Raw genomic sequence first — 20,666 nt, forward strand, 5'->3', positions numbered from 1 at the left:
ACAAGGAGATTTTGGGGTTCTCTTGTCATTTAAGTCATTTAACCCTCTTCAGCAAGAGGTTACCAATTTCCAAGTCCTCCATGCCTTGGCTCCTTCTACCTTTTTTTCCTCCTTTGTGACATCACAAGGACTTTTTTAAAACAAAAAGGACTACAAGCTATAAAATCAGGGACCATTTAGATACAATTGCATAAGTCAGAGACTAAAAAAATATTTAATTATTTTTATTTTTAAGTATATATATATATAAATATATAATTGAAGTAAATACATATAAGATTTAAAAAAAAGAAAAATTTGTTTATTTTTTAATGAAGATAAAAATACAAATATGCAACATTCTGTCATTTTGCTTCGCTACCTGAACCTAAGCATCTACGACACATTGTTATACACGATTTTGGTGACGCTTTTTACCATCTCGATGCGAAGTGTTAGTAAAACACATTTACGACAGCCTCAAGCCACTAGAAAAATTTGAGTATGTTTTCATTCCACAATTTTGTTGCAGTTTGAGATAATTAAAAACGTGTTATATGTGCTTTCAACATTTTGCATTTTGTGGCGGTTAAAAACTGCGACCACTAAATGCGTGATCTAATATGTCCCGAAAAATTGAGGTTCAACAATTTTTTTTTGTCATCTTATCAAAAAGAATCATCACAAGAAGGAGAAGAAGCTCACTCTACCTCTTCTCTTATTAGAAGTTAGTTGTAAGTTAGTTACATAGTTAGTTAGAGTAGTTAGTGATAAATCTTCACTTAGAGTGCTCAATGACATAAAGTGCTCTGGTATTCCTGATCATCAGTTGGTTTTGAAAGTAGGATCTCTGTCATGCTCATGCGAAATCTAGATATACTGGATTGCGTAATGGAACTAGGCTCATTGTTACACATCTACGTCCAAATGTTGTTGGAGGGATTGTTATTTCTGGCACACATGCTGGGAGGAAAACTTTCATTGGTAGAATGAATTTGATTCCAACTGATCCGAGTATGCCAATCAATTTTCAAAGAAGACAATTTCCGCTTCTTCTCTCATTTGCCATGACAATTAATAAAAGTTAAGGACAAACACTCGCACATGTGGGTGTTTTTCTACCAAGTCCTGTTTTTTCTCATGGACAGTTGTATGTTGTTGTATCTCGTGTGCAGACGAAATCAGGTTTGAAGATACTTGTATGCAATGAGGATAGTGGGCAGACAAATGTCACAAAAATCATTGTTTATAAGGAGGTTTTTCAAAGAATTTATAATTAATTATGGTAAGCATTGAGTTGAGCGTTGCATGCGTATGAAGGATACGATTGGTTTTTTCGACGTTGGTCTTCATTTTTTTTTTTGTTATCTCGGGACGTGAATCCAATTATTTTGGTTCATAATTTTCGGGTGCAATTGGTGTGTTGTGCAAGCTTACTGCTGTTAACTCTCTATGTTGGTTGTATTTTGCTTCCTGGTTTTAATTTTTTTTGCTGCATTGGAAAAACTACAAAAGGGCTAAGGAATAAAAGCATAAGCACTCAGCATAAGAGTCATATTCTCCAGCTGAGGATTGTCCCATACATGAACACCAGGTTGCAAACTTTCCGCACCCAAACGAGCCAGATGGTCTGCCACCCTGTTGGCAATCCTGTTAACAGGTTGCAGCACCACAATCCAGTCTCTAAGAAGCCAATTGTTGATGTCCTGAAGCACTGGCATGAACCGGGTCCTCTCTTGGTCGCCAAGGGATGAGATCAACTCTTGACAATCAACCTCGCATATGAGGTTTCTGAAGCCACGCTGCCACCCACACCCCAATCCATCACGGAGCGCCGTAGCTTCCTGGTTTTAATGTAATTGGCTAAATTAAATGGAGTTAAATAAGTGAAATACTAAAAAAATCGAAGAACTGCTCGTCCTTACATCGCACGGAACCGGGCTATAATCCTAGTGATTTTGAAAAACATTCCCGGGAATAACTTATACTAACCAAACACATTTTTCATTTTACCCGGAATTGACTTTGCTGGTAGTAATGAGATTCCTGGGAAACAACATTGAAATATTTTTGTAAAACTTGTAACAAACAACCCACTATATGTAAATCCAACCCTTCCACCATGGAAAACGAGAAGGAGAAGAATCTCACTCTTCCTCACCAGTCTCTATCTGCTTCTGAAAGAAGCAATATGGAGAACGAGAAGAAGAAGAAGAAGAACCTCACTCTTTCTCATGAGTCTCTATCTGCTACTGAATGAAGAAGCAATGTGGAGAACGAGAAGAAGAAGAACAACAACAAGTACCCCACTCTACCTCACGAGTTGATCATCGAAATCCTGCTTCGGCTACCGGTGAGATCTGTACTGCGCTTTAGAAGGGTTTGCAAGTCATGGTCCTCTCTCATTTCCGATCCCCATTTCGCGAAATCCCATTTTGACTTCAATGCTGCACCCACTCATCGTCTTCTTCTTCGATTTATCAATGAGAATAGGGCTAGAGTTCAATCCTTTGATCTAGCTTCATCACTTGGCGACCGTTCTGCTGTCAAAACCCTCAATTTCCCGTCTCCACCCATGTCGTGTGATCACAACCCTTTACATTTCTTAGGTTCTTGCAGGGGGTTTATGCTTTTAGCCTATGAACGTACCGGTGATGTCATTGTGTGGAATCCAACAACCGGTTTCCATAAACAAATTCTAGATATAGACCATGAGTTCATGTTTAGCTATCTATGTGGTTTTGGGTATGACAATTCCACCGATGACTATTTTGTAGTTGTAATAACACTGTATCTTCCTAAAACTGAAATTCGTGTCTTTTCTTTGAAAACCAAATCATGGTGTGACATTAAGTATGTTAATGTTCGATATATGGATTGTGGGTATAATTCCGGACCCGGACACCCCGGGGTGTTCTTGAATGGCTCTCTTCATTGGCAGGTCACTCGTATGGATACAGGGCTTGATGTAGTTATTGCCTTCGATTTGGTAAAAAATAGTTTATCGGATATTCCTTTGTCATCTGAATTAGCAGCGGAATGGACAGAGAAAGTGTATTATTTGAGGGAACTGGGAGGATATCTCAGTATGTGTTACGCAGGTGGAAGTCGTAGGCGTGAGAGGGCAGAGATATGGGTCATGAAAGAATATAAAGTGCAGTCTTCTTGGACCAAGGCTTTTGTTACGACTGTTTGTGACATTCCTCGCAGACGCTTTTATCCAATATGTTTCATTGAAGGTGGTGGGGTTGTTGGATCAAATGGACATGGAAGATTGTTGAAATTTAATGCCAAAGGAAAACTGCTTGAGCATCTCAAATATGATCGGGAGTACGAAAATGGTCAAAAGTATTTTGAAATGTATAGAGAGAGTCTGCTGTTTTTCCCTGGTGAGCAACGACTCCTTTGTGTAACTGAAGATGAGGAAAGTGAAGATGCAGAAGAGGAAGAAACTATAGATGAGGATACATCTGAATATGAGTATTCAATATCTGAAGAAGAGTATTCAACTGAAGATGAGGATGCAACTGAAGACGAGGAAACAACTAAAGATGAGTATGCAACTGAAGGCGAGAAAACAACCGACGATGAGGAAGAGAACTGAAGATAACCTACAGCAACTGTTCAAGAAACAAGAAAAAATAGCATGCAATATATACTCCAACAATAGTTACCTTTTTGTTCTGAAATAACCTCATTTTAATGCTTAAATAGTGTAGTTTTAGCAGTGATTTCATGTGTTTTAGCAGTCATTTCAGTAAGTTTGGATTTAGAGCTAAAATTTAAATGATGTGTCGTATTAGGATTTATGAAATCTTAGTTGGAGTTAGTACATGTTATGTTGTAGAATTTTTTTTTTTCCTCTTAATATTGTTATTGCATTAGCATCTTGTTTCTCTTACCCTCTTTTACATGGTTTTCAGATTAACACTTGGGTGCCTTCACAATTCCTGACTTTTTTTTAAATGTGCTGTTCGATGTTTTGACTTGAAGTTGTAAAGATATTGTGGTCTTAACTCTTACTATTAACCATATGGGGTCAAATGAAAGGGTTGAAACAAATTAAGTTGTTTTGAAAGGGTTGATATTTTGTTTTTTTTTTTGATAGGCAAGGGTTGATATTTTGTGTAATGTATTTAACCACTTTGTCACATTGATCTAGTATTTGAAAGTTTTTTTGTCATATTTTCATTTTGTATTCCTATGGGAAGGACAGGGCGCCATGGATGAAAAAAATTTCAACTCAACTTACCAATGTCTATGTTCATATTTTCTGTTTCTAATACTGAGTGGGAAAAAAGCTTTAGTTTTCACTATCAAGATATTTAGCTGCATAATCTACGAGTAGAAGTTATCAGATAGATCCACAATCTTACAGGTCCAACCGTATTCTTTTATGGTTAGCAAACTATTTATATTTGGACTTGATAATTGACATCAGATGAATAGAAGTGAACATATGGAATTGCTATGGCTTTGGGTTGTTGCATTTATTTTCCATTTTACTCAGTAGGTTTGACATACGTTTTCAGCAGAGTTGTAGTGTTGTATGGTGAATCAGTTGATGGCAACGGAACAGAGTCGATTGTAGTTTTTTTTTTCACTTAAGTTCAATGATGTTGACAGGCTATGGTTCAAAAGTTTAGTGATAGATATATGGTGGGCTTTGTTTCAGTCCTTATTAACTAGTATCCTTAACTTTAAACTTATCCATGTAGGTTGCTGCTGATGTTTTTTACATTGTATAGTATCAAATTTATGGTTTTGAGACAAATTACAATATCATTATTTCAGCCATGTAGCCAACTTTACCTAATGGGAAGGGGCTGTTTACCCCAATGTTAATTGTGTTCCTGTCATGGCCTTTGGACCTTCTATGCTTGGAAATCTTCCGACTTCAACACAGGGGAGGGGGTTCAATGTTCTACCACAATTTGCACTGAACCATACATTGCTAATTTCAATTATAATCTACTGTTTGTATGTTTGAGTTCTTCAAGTTTTCTTCTTTGCAGATAGTTATTGGCTGTGTATTAAAATGTGATGTGCAGAGACTAAGTTATTTGCAAATAGAATGTATAATTGATAAGACCAAAGTGATAATGATACAGGATGATTGTTAATCTTATCATTTCACTTTTAGTTTCATCTCTTCTCTGTCTTTCTTTCTTCTCCACTATCTATCTAAATTGGTTTTGCTCTGGGTGTGCTAGTAGAGCGCATGGTGAATGGGATAAAATGTAAAGGAATACATTTGAAGGATTTCATGACGTCTGTCTAGTAGCTTTTATGAGTGAATGCATGAGTAGATGTCTGGCCACCTTTGTTTCTTTGGTTATTTTGTGGATACTAAGGGAAAAAACTTTGATTGAAGGATATGTAGATGAGATTCTGAAAAGAAATAGTATCTTTAAGTGAAAGGAGGAATATCAGTAGCTTTTCAAGGAGGAATCCATAGAGTGATCCGTAGTTAAAACTATATCTCATATAGAGTTTTGATTGCCCAGTTTTACTTCATCTACTTCACGTTTGAACTGGAAGTTGCTAATCAAAGAATACCGTGTAACTTAAGGAGTAGAACAAATTTGTTAAAATGTTAAGTGCATACTATTACTGCAAGACAAGATATGTATTTTTATTTTTGGGTCTTAACATTACTGCATATCTGTACATTGTTTGTGTGTATACTATCTCGAAGTCGAACTGCAAACCCCTACGCCTATGTACATTGTTGGGTGTAACCACCAATCAAAATTTCTCAATTAGTCTTAGAGCCTCTTTGGTAAAGTATGAAAATGAAAAAGTATCATATTTTAAAATATTTTTTCAAATAACAATTTGCTATTTTGTGTCTTCAAATATGTTATTTTCCTTTTTTCAACAAGTTCTTAGTGTCCGTTTTGGTTGATGTTTGCTTCAACATAAACAAAAATACACATGTCTCAATGCATTGATAGAGAAATAGATTTTGTCACATTAACTCAAATAGATTTTGACACTTAGTGTATGTATAAAATGGTCGTCAAATTATTGATGGCCTAAGCTGTCAGTAACTTGTGGTCTTAAAAAATTCAGACCATTAGTTATTTACTGACAGTCAAAGCCTTCAATAATTTCATTTTTTTTATATTACTGATGACTTGATTTGTTAGTAACTTGTCGGTCTTTTAAAATTTTTGTTGTGCGTTATCGAAGGTCAAAGCTATAAATACATTATAAATATTTTGCCAAAAGTCATGAAGATCTAACTGATGGCTAAAGCAGTATGTAACCTAAAAATAAGTATGTTCGAAGAACTTCTTACTCACACTTCCTCCTCTACTATAAACCCAAATCAACAAAACTACAAACAAGGAGATTTAGGGGTTCTCTTGTCATTTAACCCTCTTCAGCCAGAGGTTACCAATATCCAAGTCCTCCATGCCTTGGCTCCTCCTCCTACCTTTTTTTCCTCCTTTGTGACATCACAAGGACTTTTTTAAAACAAAAAGGACTACAAGCTATAAAATCAGGGACCATTTAGATACAATTGCATAAGTCAGAGACTAAAAACATATTTAATTATTTTTATTTTTTAAATATATATAAAAAAATTAAAGTAAATATATACAAAATTAGAAAAAGAAAAAATTTGTTAATTTTTTAAGGAAGATAAAAATACAAATATTGCAACATTCTATCATTTTGCGTCGCTTCTTGAACCTAAGCATCTACGACACATTGTTATACACGCTTTTGGTGACGCTTTTTACCATCTCAATGCGAAGTGTTAGTAAAACACATTTACGACAGCCTCAAGCCACTAGAAAAATTTGAGTATGTTTTCATTCCACAATTTTGTTGCAGTTTGAGATAATTAGAAACGTGTTATATGTGCTTTCAACATTTTGCATTTTGTGGTGGTTAAAAACTGCCACCACTAAATGCGTGTGTCTAATTTGTCCCGAAAAATTGAGATTGTCACAAGAAGGAGAAGAAGCTCACTACTCTACCTCTTCTCTTATTAGAAGTTAGTTACATAGTTAGTTAGAGTAGTTAGTGAAAAATCTTCACTTAGAGATAGTTGGTTAGAGTTAATTATGCATTGAGTAGTAGTATATATAGATAAACACTGAGTAGTAATTGTAATGAAAATTAGAATTCATTGCTCCTTCAAACACTTCCTCTCTGTGGCATCTTTCTCTCTGGTTTCTTGATATCTCTCTCTTTCTGCTGCTGCTGCTACTGAACGAAGAAGCGACATGGAGAACCAGAACGAGAAGAACCCATCTACTGCTGAACCAAGCAACGTGGAGAACGAGAACGAGAACAACCCCTATCTCCCTACCGAGTTGATCAATGAAATTCTGCTTCGGCTACCGGTGAGATCTTTACAGCGCTTCAAATGCGTTTGCACATCATGGTTCTTTCTCATTTCCGATACCCATTTCGCAAAATCACATTTTGACTTCAATGCTGCACCCACTCATCGTCTTCTTCTTCGAATTCCTAATGAGGAGCAAGTTGAATCTTTTGGTCTAGAATCATCGCTTCAAGACCATTCTACTGTCTTAACTCTTCCTCCTCCACCCGGGTTCGAATTCGAAACCACACCTTCTTGTGATAACTATTTGGGTTTTTTGGGTTCTTGTAGAGGGTTTGTGCTTTTCCTCTATCCACAATCAGGTGATATCATGGTCTGGAATCCAACAACCAGATTCCATAAACGTGTTGAATATGTAGACGACGGGCATTTCATGAGTAGACATCTATATGGTTTTGGATATGACAAGTCAACCGATGACTATTTTGTAGTTCTTGTTAAACTTGTACTACCGAGTGGGGGTGAGGGTGTTATTCTTGGTGTTTATTCTGTGAACACGGATTCATGGTATGATGAGATTGGCAAGCATGTTAATGGTCAATACATGAAAGATTTTGAACCGGAGGAATCCTATGCTGGGGTGGACTTGAATGACTCTCTTCATTGGCTGGTGAAATCTAAAGACACAAATCTTCCTGTAATTATTGTCTTGCATTTGTTAGATAAGAGTTTTTCAGAGATTTCTCTACCAACTGAATTTGCAGCACATGATTTAACCGCACTGAAAGAGTATCACTTGAGGGAACTCGGAGGATGCCTCAGTGTTTGTTACTCAAGTGGTAGAGGACAAAATTATAGCCCTGAGAGATTGTGGGTTGTAGGTGATGGCTGTGACGGAGCTGAGATATGGGTCATGAAAGAATATAAAGTGCAGTCTTCTTGGACCAAGGCTTTTGTTATGACTGATTGTGACATTCCATGCAAATACTTTTATCCGATATGCTTCATTGAAGGTGGTGGAGTTGTTGGATCAAATGGGAATGGAAGATTGATGAAATTTAATGCCAAGGGAGAACTGCTTGAGCATCGCAAATATAGGCATAAGTCCAATAATGTTCGAAATTATTTTGATGTGTTTAGAGAGAGTCTGATATTATTCCCTGGTGAACAACCACACAACTTTAAGGAAGCAATTAAACATGAGGAGGCAGCTGAAAATGAGGAAGAGGAAGCTAGTGAACTATCACTCCTTAGTGTAAAATCCCTCCCTTGTGACTTTAAGGAAGCAACTAAAGATGATAAAGAGGAAACAACCAAAGATGAGAAAGCAATTGATGATGAAGAAGCAGAATCAACTGATGACAAGGAAGCAGCTGAAGATGAGGAAGAGGAATCAACTGAAGATTACGTACAGTAACTGTCCAAAAAAGAAATATTAGTAGGCAATATTCTCAGCCCTTGTTACTTTTTGTTCTTATTCATAAACATGAAAAGCTAAATGCAGAATACTTGAGACTTGAAAATGGTACCTTATACATAACACTTTACTCTCCCTATGTTCCTGCATAATAATATCTCCTTTATTTTTTTAATTTTGTATAAACTTTATACTTGAAGGTGCAAGGAAAGCTAAAGTTCCGTGGTATATTTAATTCGCCGATGACTAGAGAAAAACACTTAATATCCTGCTCAGTTAGAAACATAAAAGCCAATTTGAGTGGAAGATTGCATAAGAAAAAATGTTTGCTCTATCACTTAGGTTTTTCTGTTACATTGTGGTCTTACACATGGGAGCTTAAAGATGGGATAAAGTAAAAGGGTTGAAACTAATCAAGTTGTGAAATGAATTGATCTTCCATTAGTTTTTTTGTCATAGTTTCATGATTATCCCTAAAGATACTTTGTAGTTTGTATGCTTATGGCAAGGACATGCAATGGATGAAAAAAATTAGAGTTTCAACTTGCTAATGATTCCATTCATATTTTCTGTTTCTTTATCAAGATTGTATCTTATACTGAAAGGGGGAAAATCTCTAGTTTTAGCTGTCAAGATTATATTTAGCTGCATAATCTATGACCAGAAGATATAATCAGATATATCCACAATCTTACAGGTCCAGCCGTATTCTTTTATGGTTAGCAACCTTTTTATGTTTGGACTTGATTATTGATATCAGAAAATTTATAAATGGAGGTGAACATATGGAATTGCTATGGCTTTGGGTTGTTGCATTTATTTTCCATTTTACTCTGTAGGATTGGCATACTTTTTCAGCAGGGTAGTAATGTTGTATAGTGCATCAATTGATGGCAATGGAACAGAGTCGATTGTAGTTTTTTTTCACTTAAGCTCAATGATTTGACAGGCTATGGTTCAAAAGTTTATAGTGATAGATAAACGGTGGGGTTTGTTTCAGTGCTTATTAATTAGTACCCTTGCCCTAAAACTTATACCTGTAGAGTGCTGCTGATGTTTGTTACCATGTAAGTTATCTATCTTGAATTCCAGAAGAGTTAAAAAATAGGGGTAATCAGAAATACAATTGACTTTGACCATACTACGTGGAAAAATGATCTGCGCTCAAAATATACGTGGAAAAATGATCTGCGCTCAAAATATCCATCCCATTAAGAGTGGAGAATTCTCTTTATGTGATCTCCTTTGATCTAGCTCAGAGAAGTTTTTTTACAACTTGGGTCTGTTGAAGTCTTGCTCTGAACCTAGTGCATTTCCATAATTAAGAACTAGCTGTATTGTTCCACCTAGAATCAGACTACTCTGCAACCTCATTGCAGTGCTTTGTGCTAGATGTTTCTATAATCAAAATGTTAGACATTATGAGTTTGATACAGGCATGTTTCTTTTTGAAATATGTATATTAATATGTCTTTTTTATGTCAACGCAGTTTCAATATATACTTACTTACAAGCCTACTATTAATCTGTAGTTGCACCAAAGCTAGGTGACATCATATGTTTCATTTCTAGTATACACCATTTTACATTGTATAGGATCAAATTTAAGGTTTTGAGACAAATTACAATGACATTATTTCATCCATGTAGCCAACTTTACATTATTGGAAAGGGTTCACCCCCGCCCCCCCCCCCCCCCCCACAATGTTAATTTTGTTTTGTTTCTATCTGTGCCTTTGGACCTTCTATCCTGGAGCTCCTCTTACTTCAACACAGGGGACTCAGTGTTCTTCCACAATTTAAGCTCAAGGATACTATTGCTAACTTCAATTATAAACTACTGTTTATATCTTAGAATTCTTCTAGTTTTATTCTTTTCAGATATTGATTGACTGTGTATTAAAATGAGTTTTGCAGACACTAAGTGATTATGATTGATAGGTCCAAAACTTACAACTTGTGAGTGATAATGAAAAAAGGATGCATATTAGATTGTTAATCTTATCTCTTCACTTTTAGTTTCCTCTCTTCTATTTTGCTCTTCTCTACTATCTATCTAAATTTGTTTCGCTCTGCATTTAATGGTAGAGCGCATGGTGAACGGGATAAAATGAAAATGAGCAAATTTGATTGACTTCATGACCTCTCTCTGGTAGTTTGTGTGTGGATGCATCAGAAGATGTTGGGTCATCTTTGTTTCTTTGGTTATTTTGTGGATATAAAGGAGGAAAAAACTATGATTGAAAAATATGTAGATGAGATTCTGAGAATAAATAGTTACTGAAAGTATAAGGAGCAATATTTGGATGGGTGGAGCAATATTAGTAGCTTTCATAGGTGAATCTACATATGGATAACATGTTTGGATTGGTAGTGACATAATTCAAAGCATGGCAGATTCAGAGGTGTTCATAGTTTTCCCCTGAAGTGATTATGCGGCTTCCCACCACTTACCAACCATTGTTAAGGCTTGGTGGGTTGAATGTTTTAGGAGTGCTGGATATGATTGCCTGTGCCAAAATATTGAGGGAGATGATATTTCCCTATTGTTAGGTTGCCTCCCCTCATTTGCTGAACCAAAGAGCCCCTTTTATGCTATCTCTTTTCTCTTTTTAATATTTTTGTTTGACCTATTTGACCCTCCTCATTGTCTGTGTGAAGTTTGTAACACCCCTAATTTTATAAGGCAAATTCTTTGGTGCCCTGAAATTCTTTTGGGTCCAGTAACCCGACTAGATGAAATTGTGAAATTGAAGGGCAGAAAAAGAGAGAAGATTAGACCTTTTAACTTTTGTTGGAATCTTAGACGTCATGTCGGTTGTTGCAGCTCTTTTTAAGTCATAATCTAGTGGCGAAAGTGGAAATGTATGCGATGTAAGAACAAGAGAGTTATTGACCACAATAAGGGTGAGATATGGAAATTGGTGTTTGGCGAATGACAGGATAATGATATAATCTACTAAAATACCCATGAATGATAGTGCTAGAGGCTTTTAGAAGTTAAAAAATTGGAGATAAAGAGGTTTTACATCATTTAAGGTACCGTACCCTCATTTAAATTAAGGTACCACAACACCATTTTATAAACTACAAAGTAACGTATATTTAAATGACATGTAAAAAAATATTTAATAAAGAATCATAATTGTAAAACCTTAAATTTGATGATTAATTTCATATTAGATACTAAAAATTGAGTGTACAAATAAATTCTTTCAAAAATACATTATTGGAGTCATCAAAATAATTTAAAGACTCCTAATACACGTGGTGACCTGTACTGTGACCATGATTCGACGACCTGATGTGTCTGTAACTAACTACTTGTGATCCTGCAGAGATGACACATACTCTCTCGTCTACTATCTGGAATGTCTCAAGCAAGCTGTTTTCTAACAATTGCTGATGTAATGGCAAAAATAAAAATTAGCCACTACATCAGCATCCAAAAAAGATAAAACAACAGAGGGAACCTCTTCCACCCAAACGAATCAGCTTAGGTGGAATCGTTCCTCCCCAGGAAATCAGCTACCGCATTACTGGTGCGTCTAACAAAAGTAAAAGAACAAGAATAAAAAACCACAGATAATAAATGATAGTCACGGACAATAGAGTCAAGATAGGATCTGCCTACTGTCCTCCTATGCCAACACTGATAAAACTACATAGAATCAGTTTCAAAGCAGACACGACGGAAACCCAAATCACGCGCTAACTCCATCACCCATTTGAAAGTTGTAGCCTCCGCAGGCATGACTGAAGCAACATGGATCTGATAGCTCGTCCTCGCTGCCATCACCTCGCCTCTCTCGTTTCTTGCCACCATATCCATCACCGCAACACACCCCTCCATGAAAGACGCATTAAAATTAAGTTTAATCACCTCCGGGTCTGGTTGTCGCCACACGCTCGCCAAATCTCTCCCTGAGCAACATCCCGCCGCTGAAACGAGCGGGCAAATGAGCATTGTTGCTCGACGAATAACCCCCTCCACATGAAAACTCCTCTTCTGAAACGCTGATTGGTTTCGTGCCTCCCACAACGGATAAAAGAAAGTCTGCACCGAGGCTATAAGCTCGTCGTCCCCCTCGTCCAACACCGCCACCCACATGTCCTTCACCGTCTAGAATCGCTGCACCCGCAAGGATAAGGGAGAAGCATACCATGCCGCCGCCATCACAGCTGCGCAAAATTAGTTGTTATACAAGCTGAAACCATAAAACGACATACTTATTTATATATATAATTTTTTTTATATTTAATATTATTATGTTTACACATCAATATCTATATTATATTAATTTTAAAATAATTATCACTTTAAATATTTAATTTATTTCAAATTGTTTATATTTTTTTAAACTAAATTGTTTATCATAAAACTATAATATTTTTTTATTTTTTCATATTTCTATTACACTAATAGGATAATAAATTTAAATAACTGAAGAAACACCAACCAGAACCTTCTCCCAATTGGTTGTGCTAGGGTTCCCTCTCATCCCTGTTCTCCGACGACGACGATGTTTCCCTTCCTTGCGTGGAGGTAGCGGTCGCCACCAGTGTTCGTCTCTGCTTCCGTTCGCTGCGTTCAAGTGTCCTTTGTTTCTCATTCAGTTCAGGGATGGAGGCAAGTTCGGGGGCGTCTCCTACTAGCTTTGGAGTGGTGGTCGAATCCAGCAACGTGGCGAAGGGGAACGAGAACGAGAAGAACCTCACGAGTTGATTGTTGAAATTCTGCTTCGGCTACCGGTGAGATCTTTACTGCGCTTCAAATGCGTTTGTAGGTCATGGTTCTCTCTCATTTCTGATCCCCAATTTGCTGAGGGAAAACTGCTTGATCATCAAAAATATCGGGAGGAGTACGAAAATGATCAAAAATATTGTGCAATGTATAGAGAGAGTCTGCTATCATTCCCTGGTCAAACATCACTCCGTCGTGAGGAAGCAACGGAAGATGTGGAAGCAACTGTAGATGAGGAAGAGGAAGCAACGAATGACGAAGAAGTGGAATCCAAAGAGGAATCAAATGAAGATGAGGAAGCAACTGAACATGAGGAAGAGGAATCAACTGACGATGAGGAAGCAACTGAATATGAGGAAGAGGAATCAATTGAATATGAGGAAGATGAATCAACTGACGATGACTATATCTAACTGTCCAAAGCAGAAGAATTGGTATGCAATATTCTCAACCCTTGTTACCTTTTGTTCTTATTCATTTGCATCATAAAAATTGAAAAAGCTAAATGCAGAATACATGATACTTGAAACTGGTACCTTTTACATATAGCTGTACTGTCCCTTTATTCCTACCTAATAATATTTCCTTTATTTTTCTATAAATGTGATGCTTGAGTTGAAATTGCAAGAAATTATAAGTTTTGGTGGTAGATTTTATTCGCCGAGGATCAGAGAAAATATATAATATCTTGCTTAGGTAGAACCATCAATTTGAGTGGAAGATTGTATATGAAAAAATGTTTTCTCTATCACTTAGGTTTTTCTGTTACATTTTACAACTCGATTTTAAATAATAAAATCTTATAATATGTACGTGTTGACATTTACAATCAGCTCATGTTTCTCACAAGCCACAAAGTATGCAAGAATATATTATACATATTCCCCAATGTCCTAACTTTTCTTCAAATGATGCTACTGCTAGCCAAAAGAGAATGTCATTTATAAGATAAAATACTAAGTAACCTCATTTTAATGCAGAAATAGTGTCTGCTTTAGCATCGATTTCAGTGAGGGTTGTGTTTAGAGAAAACATTAAAATTTTATTATGTTTGATAGTAGGATTTATCAATTTATACTTAGAGTTACTACATGCTATTTGGAATCTTTTTTTTTTCCTCCTCTTAATGTTGTCATTGCATTTGCATTCTGTTTCCCTTACGCTCTTTTACATGGTTTTCAGGTTAACACTTAGGTGCCTTTACAATTCCTGACTTTTATCATTTAATGTGTTGTTCGATGTTTTGACTTGAAGTTGTGGAGATACAGTGGAAAGATGGGATAAATTGAAAGGGTTGAAACTAATCAAGTTGTGATATGAATTGATCTTGTGTATAATGGATATAATCACTTTGTCACATTTGTCTGCATTTGATAAGTTTTTTTTTGTCATAGTTCCCTGATATCCCTAATGGACAGTGCAATGGATGAAATTTTTCTTAGTTTCAACACAACTTTCTAACGTTTCTTTATCAAAATTGTATCTTTTACTGAATGGGAAAAAAGCTATAGTTTTCTCTGACAAGGTTATATTTAGCTGCATAGTCTATGACCAAAACCAGAAGATATAATCAGAACCACGATCTTACAGGTACATCCGAGTTCTTTATGGTTTTCAAGTTTTTATATATGGACTTGATATCAGAAAAATTATGGATAGAACTGAACATATGGCATTGCTATGTGTCAGAATCGACTCAAAAACAGAGAGAATGTACAAGTAATACACTAATACTGAGCATTCCAGAGGCTCAAAACTCTCTTTAACATAATACCATAATCGACTAACTTCCTTTACTACTTCTCTCCCTTTTTATATAATGACTTACAACAGTCCCTTCCTCTGAGTTACAGTCACAATCAGTTAGTTGTAGTCACAATCAGTTAGTTGTTCCCCAACTAACCTCACTAGTACTAACTGACACTTCACTGTCTCCTAGTCCTCCTTGAATAGACTTTCTTAATGGTTGGCTTAGCTCGTGAACTATCACTATGGCTTTGGGTTCATGCATTTATTTTCCATTGTACTCTTTAGGTTTGACATACTTTTGAGCAGGGCTGTAATGTTGTATAGTGCTTCAATTGATGGCAATGGGATAGTCGATTGTAGTTTTTTTTCATTCAAATTCAATAATGTTGATAGGCTATGATTTGAAGACTTTGTAGTTTCCTTGTACTTCCTCCTCCTTACAAGATCCCTGATCCTATCCGAAAGTTTTTAGTGATAGATACATGGTGGGCTTTGTTTCAGTCCTTATTATTAATTAGTACCCTTACTTTGAAATGGAAAATGTTCGGTTAACATATCAACTACACTTCCACCGTGATCAAATATGAGGTGAAGAGAAAAAATGAGTGATATGATATGTGATGTGATAGGAAAACGCAGAGAAAATAGAAAGAAAATGAGTGGAAATGAGATGGAATAGAAAGTGAAATGTGAATGAATAATTATAAGCTAAAAGTTTAGTTTATGTGGAACTTGAATTCTCACATTTTAAAATGTGTATTTATAATTCTAAACTTTTATAAGTGTGCAAAATTAACCTTCTATTAACATTTTTATTAAATTTTAATAGAGTTTGTTACATAAATTGCACATGACATTTCCCCCTCTAAATTACCCCTTTAATTTTTTTTTTTTGAAATGAATTACCCCTTTAAATGAATCAATGAAAAATTGGTTGATTTATTTCCACATTTTTTCTTATAGCTTTGGTATTTTATTTGTTATGTATTAGTAGAATAGTAAAGTAAGTTCTATAATATTCTTTTCAATAGTGCACCCCTAAATCTACTACGATCTTCCCAATCATTTGTGGTCTCTAGGACTACTGTTTCCAACAAAAATTACATATCCTTCTTCTGATATCCTCTTTGCAGGAGTAAAAGCACATATGTTCCAAACCAATATCAACAATAGTCTTTTCTATTTAATGATTGAAATATACCTCAATAACTTGTCTTCATTACCCAGCCAATTCATTACTAGAAACTATCTCAGTAAATCCTATAATAGAAACTAGTGTTTTGTTACTCGTGTTTTGCACGAGAAATATGTCTGTCGTATTTTATACGTCTATTAATACGTTGATTATTAAAAATATATTAAACAGCAAATGAAATAGAAGAGTCTGAAATGCGAAGCAAAATGAACAAAATGACTTCTTTTCTAAGCCTGATCCATATCAATAGGAACTCGTTTGACATTCGTCATGAACATGAAGACAATAGCACAAATAATAGATATAAGAATTACCAACATATTAAACAACATGTGAAATAGAAGAGTTTGATATGTTAAACAAAGTTGTCAAAAAGTCTTAAATTGAAACCGTTGGTTAACGAAACCTCAAATACTGCAAAACATAAGGAAATGATTTTACGGTGTCTAATAAACAATAGCTTAGTTAATCTGCAGTGAGCGCGATTATGCGTGTTTGTTTCCACTCATACGTTCATAGCTCAAGTACTCTCTCTCGACACCAGGAATCTTTGACAACATGTAGTTGTTTACTTGCTCGACACTCTCGAGGGTCGGGGCGAGAATCGCTCTTTCTTGGAAGTACAAATCATTTTCCAAGTTCGCGACTAAGTCCGGATAAGCAAAATTAACTAATTCAAGAAGAGGATCAGGACCTTGTCCAATCAACAAATTCGACGGAATCTCAATCGTGGTTTCATCCTCGTCGATGGTGTCAACTGTTCCGTCGCCCACCTTAAGAATCCACTCTGCAAACTCCCTTATCTCTGCAGCAGACGCTGAGGATGAGGCGCTCCGTAATCTCATGTTTACTGTCAGTTTCATCACCTTGCAATATTTCCATAAGTAGGATGAAGTGACTGTCGACCCCACAATAGAAGCCTGACTTCCTTTTGAAATAACCGGAAGAATTTGCCTGAAGTCTCCTCCCAATACAACAACCTTACCCCCGAAAGGTCTGTCGTAACCAAAATTTGCTATTGTTTTCATAACGTCATTTAAAGACATGTACAATGCTTCAAAACAATGTTTGTTCAACATTGGTGCTTCGTCCCATATAATAAGACTCGCCTTTTGGAGTAATTCAGCTTTAGGCGATCCCTGACGAAGGTTGCACGTGGAGACTTCATTTATTGAGTTTGGTATTGAAAATCTGGAATGAGTAGTTCTCCCTCGGGTAACAGTAAATAAGCTATCCCACTGGAGGCAACATTCAAACAATTAAACCTTTAGAGCGCACTGCAACAGACAATGTGTTCCACACACAAGTTTTACCCGTTCCTCCAAAACCGTAAAGGAAAAAGAACCCTCCGTTATTAGACATGACCGCATTCAACACTGCTTATATACACCGCCTTCTGTTTTCTGATAAGTGAACGGACAAACTCTTCATGAATTTTCTGTTCTATGATTATATCAACTAAGTTCAAAGTTTCAAAATGCTCAAAATCGTAATGCTGAGGTGCTTGGGACGGGAGAATAAAAGAGAAACATTTCATAATGCTCAAAATCATAATTTTTTTTTAACTCACTCAAAATCATAATGTTAAAATAATTTTGTTTCTTATTATCACACGCTTGGATTTCTCCAAGTTATACCAATCCTTGTTTAATACAATATGACAAAGACACGAGGATATACAACAAAAATCACGAATGTGAACTAAATCACAGAAAAGACATCAAACATGAACAATTGAAATTGAATGATTTGAAATCACAGTAAGAATTAGAGAATCAAATAGCACACCACAATTACATATTTTTTTTATATTGTGGATCATGATAAAGAATAAAAGGAGAAATCACGGGATTATTGTAAATATGTAGTAAATTAGGCTTGAGACTTTTCCTAATTTGAAGAGATAATAAAAACGGTTTCAAGATTTGTTTTGGAAATAAATTTAGTAAGGAGTAATCTAGGTAAATCTTAGATAATTAGGGCAAATATTTAAAAATTCGGTTTCAAGATAAAATAACACAACATAAGAGAATCTATCAAATGGAATGACACGTGAATTTTTTTTATGAGAATTAACCTGACACGTGGGATTTTTTTAGAGTATATTAATTAATTTAAGATAAAAATAAACAACATAAATCCTAATTAATTTATACTCTAAAAATAACTCTAAAATAAAATAAAATATTTCCTGAAATTAATATTAAATAAATAATAAGATAAATTAAGATAAAATCAAGAAATACACAACCTATCCTAATCAAATCTAAAATTTAAAAAGGTAATAAATAAAGATTGATAAAAACTAAAAAAATCTAGGAAATCACAATAAAAACTCATAAAATCCTGAATTAATTAAAAATCTAAAAATTCAATAAAAATACCATAAAAATTAATTAATACTCTAAAAATAAATAATAAGATAAATTAAGATAAAATCAAGAAATAAACAACCTAAATCCTAATCAAATCTAAAATTTAAAAAGGTAATACATAAAGATAGATAACAACTACAAAAATCTAGCAAATCGCAATAAAAACTCATAAAATCCTGAATTAATTAAAAATCCGAAAATTCAATAAAAATACCATAAAAATTAATTAATACTCTAAAAATAAATAAAAAATAAATTAAGATAAAATCAAGAAATAAACAACCTAAATCCTAATCAAATTAAAAATTTAAAAATGTATTTTTTTAATGAGAATTAACCTGAGAATCACACGTGGAATTTTTTTTATAAGAATTAACGTGAAAATAACACGTCACTAAGATTTAACGTGAGAGTGACACTTCACCAAATCAGCCTGATGGAAGTTCTTTTTTTCTAATATATATTGATTGATATTGATATTGATATTGATTCAACTATGTGATGAATGTTTAGGAGAAAAATCCGTTAAAAAACTAGTAATAACTCATTAATAAAAAACTACACATGTACCATGAGAAATCTAATAAATTACTAAACATGACTTAAGAGGGGTAGTTTAGGAAGAAAAAATGTCATGTGCAATTTATGTCACCAACTCTATTAAAATTTAATAGAAATGTTAATAGAAGGTTAATTTTGCACACTTATAAAAATTTAAGGTTTTAAATTCACATTTTAAAAGATGAGGAGGGTTTAATTCGTACGTAAGCTAAACTTTAGGATAGTAATTTACAACTTTTACTTAATTTTTTGTGTGAAACTATGAAGAGATATATCGTGAAATTATTGTGTTAAAGAAGATTTGTGATGCATGGAGGAATTTACTATGCTCAAGGAAAAACTCGTGCATAGTAAACGCCATGCACTTTTGACCTGCACTAGCAGGTATAATTCCTATTTTTTTAAAATAAAAATATTTGACATATTGTGGTATAGGGGTGGGGATGTATCCTATAAGAAAGATAATCTTATGTGAGAAAATGAGAATAAATCACGACTGTTAGATCTAATCATGGATGGTCAAGATTAAAATGTGAAGTCATGTGACATTTTAAAAAAGTTGACTTTTTTAAAATGTCACATGACTTCACATTTTAATCTTGACCATCCATGATTAGATCTAACAGTCGTGATTTATTCTCATTTTCTCACATAAGATTATCTTTCTCATAAGATACATCCCCTTGTGGTATAATAAGATAAATAGTTAGTGAATGATTATAGTTAAGTGGATTTGGTAACTCTAATTACAACATAAAATAATAATAAGATATTTTCATCTCATCTTCATCTAGAACCCACCATCACCCAGAACCCACCAACCACCATCACAACCACCACCACCGGTGAACGATGGGGAAGTCACCGAAGAAGAATTGAGAGTTGGACACTCTTCTCATCGTGGTGGGGATCATCGTGGTGGTGTTTGTTTCTTCAAAGGGCGAAGGAGTCGGCTGGAAAATCCATTTATAGGTGGCGGTGGCGGAACGACGATCTGATTTGGGGGTTTTGTTGCGGACGGCGAGGGGAGTATGATGGTGGTGGCGGTTCCTTCTGATGGCTCGTGGTTTGGCCGGAATCGGAAAGATAAGCCCAAGTCCGTCATATCTTCTCACCGTCATCTCACCAGCTCTGGGTTCTAATAAACATTACAGATCTATTTTTCTGATATAAAAAAAATTAAGTAGATTTTGGGACACTCTTATAAACGTATTATGTTTATTAATGGAATTTGAAATTTAAATATTGAAAATAGGAGAGAGACAAATAAGTTGTTATAATAACTACTTGTCGGGTGGGATGTGTAGCTCATTTGGTGAAATAAAGGAAATGGAACCCTGATC

General features: G+C 35.1%; 3 protein-coding genes and 1 long non-coding RNA gene across 4 annotated transcripts; 3 read left to right on the forward strand and 1 right to left on the reverse strand.

Moving 5' to 3' along the window:
* Positions 1-2,101: 2,101 nt before the first annotated feature.
* LOC130744927 (F-box/kelch-repeat protein At3g23880-like) lies at positions 2,102-3,813 on the forward strand. Its single transcript, XM_057597088.1, has 2 exons — positions 2,102-2,142; positions 2,242-3,813. The coding sequence occupies exons 1-2, from the start codon at positions 2,102-2,104 to the stop codon at positions 3,581-3,583; spliced, it is 1,383 nt and encodes a 460-aa protein (XP_057453071.1). The 3' UTR covers positions 3,584-3,813.
* Positions 3,814-7,220: 3,407 nt separating this feature from the next.
* LOC130744937 (F-box/kelch-repeat protein At3g23880-like) lies at positions 7,221-8,699 on the forward strand. Its single transcript, XM_057597097.1, has one exon. It carries the CDS (start codon positions 7,221-7,223, stop codon positions 8,697-8,699), a length of 1,479 nt encoding a protein of 492 aa, XP_057453080.1.
* Positions 8,700-13,154: 4,455 nt separating this feature from the next.
* LOC130746826 (uncharacterized) lies at positions 13,155-14,896 on the forward strand. The gene is made up of 2 exons (XR_009022228.1): positions 13,155-13,877; positions 14,626-14,896. It is a non-coding gene; the product is annotated as an uncharacterized LOC130746826 (long non-coding RNA).
* Positions 14,897-16,872: 1,976 nt separating this feature from the next.
* LOC130744946 (uncharacterized) lies at positions 16,873-17,415 on the reverse strand. The gene has a single exon (XM_057597106.1). It carries the CDS (start codon positions 17,413-17,415, stop codon positions 16,873-16,875), a length of 543 nt encoding a protein of 180 aa, XP_057453089.1.
* Between the last annotated feature and the right edge of the window lie 3,251 nt (positions 17,416-20,666).

The sequence above is a fragment of the Lotus japonicus genome, chromosome 1, assembly GCF_012489685.1.
Source record: "Lotus japonicus ecotype B-129 chromosome 1, LjGifu_v1.2".
In the NCBI taxonomy this organism is placed as follows: Eukaryota; Viridiplantae; Streptophyta; class Magnoliopsida; order Fabales; family Fabaceae; genus Lotus; species Lotus japonicus.

What these genes read in the sequence shown, in the direction of transcription:
- LOC130744927 (XM_057597088.1), top strand. Translation starts at nt 2,102, where the DNA reads ATGGAAAACGAGAAGGAGAAGAATCTCACTCTTCCTCACCA. An exon ending in AATCTCACTCTTCCTCACCA is followed by an intron (nt 2,143 to 2,241) that starts GTCTCTATCTGC and finishes TACTGAATGAAG; the next exon opens with AAGCAATGTGGAGAACGAGA.
- LOC130744937 (XM_057597097.1), top strand. Translation starts at nt 7,221, where the DNA reads ATGGAGAACCAGAACGAGAAGAACCCATCTACTGCTGAACCAAGCAAC.
- LOC130744946 (XM_057597106.1), bottom strand. Translation starts at nt 17,415, where the DNA reads ATGAAAACAATAGCAAATTTTGGTTACGACAGACCTTTCGGGGGTAAG.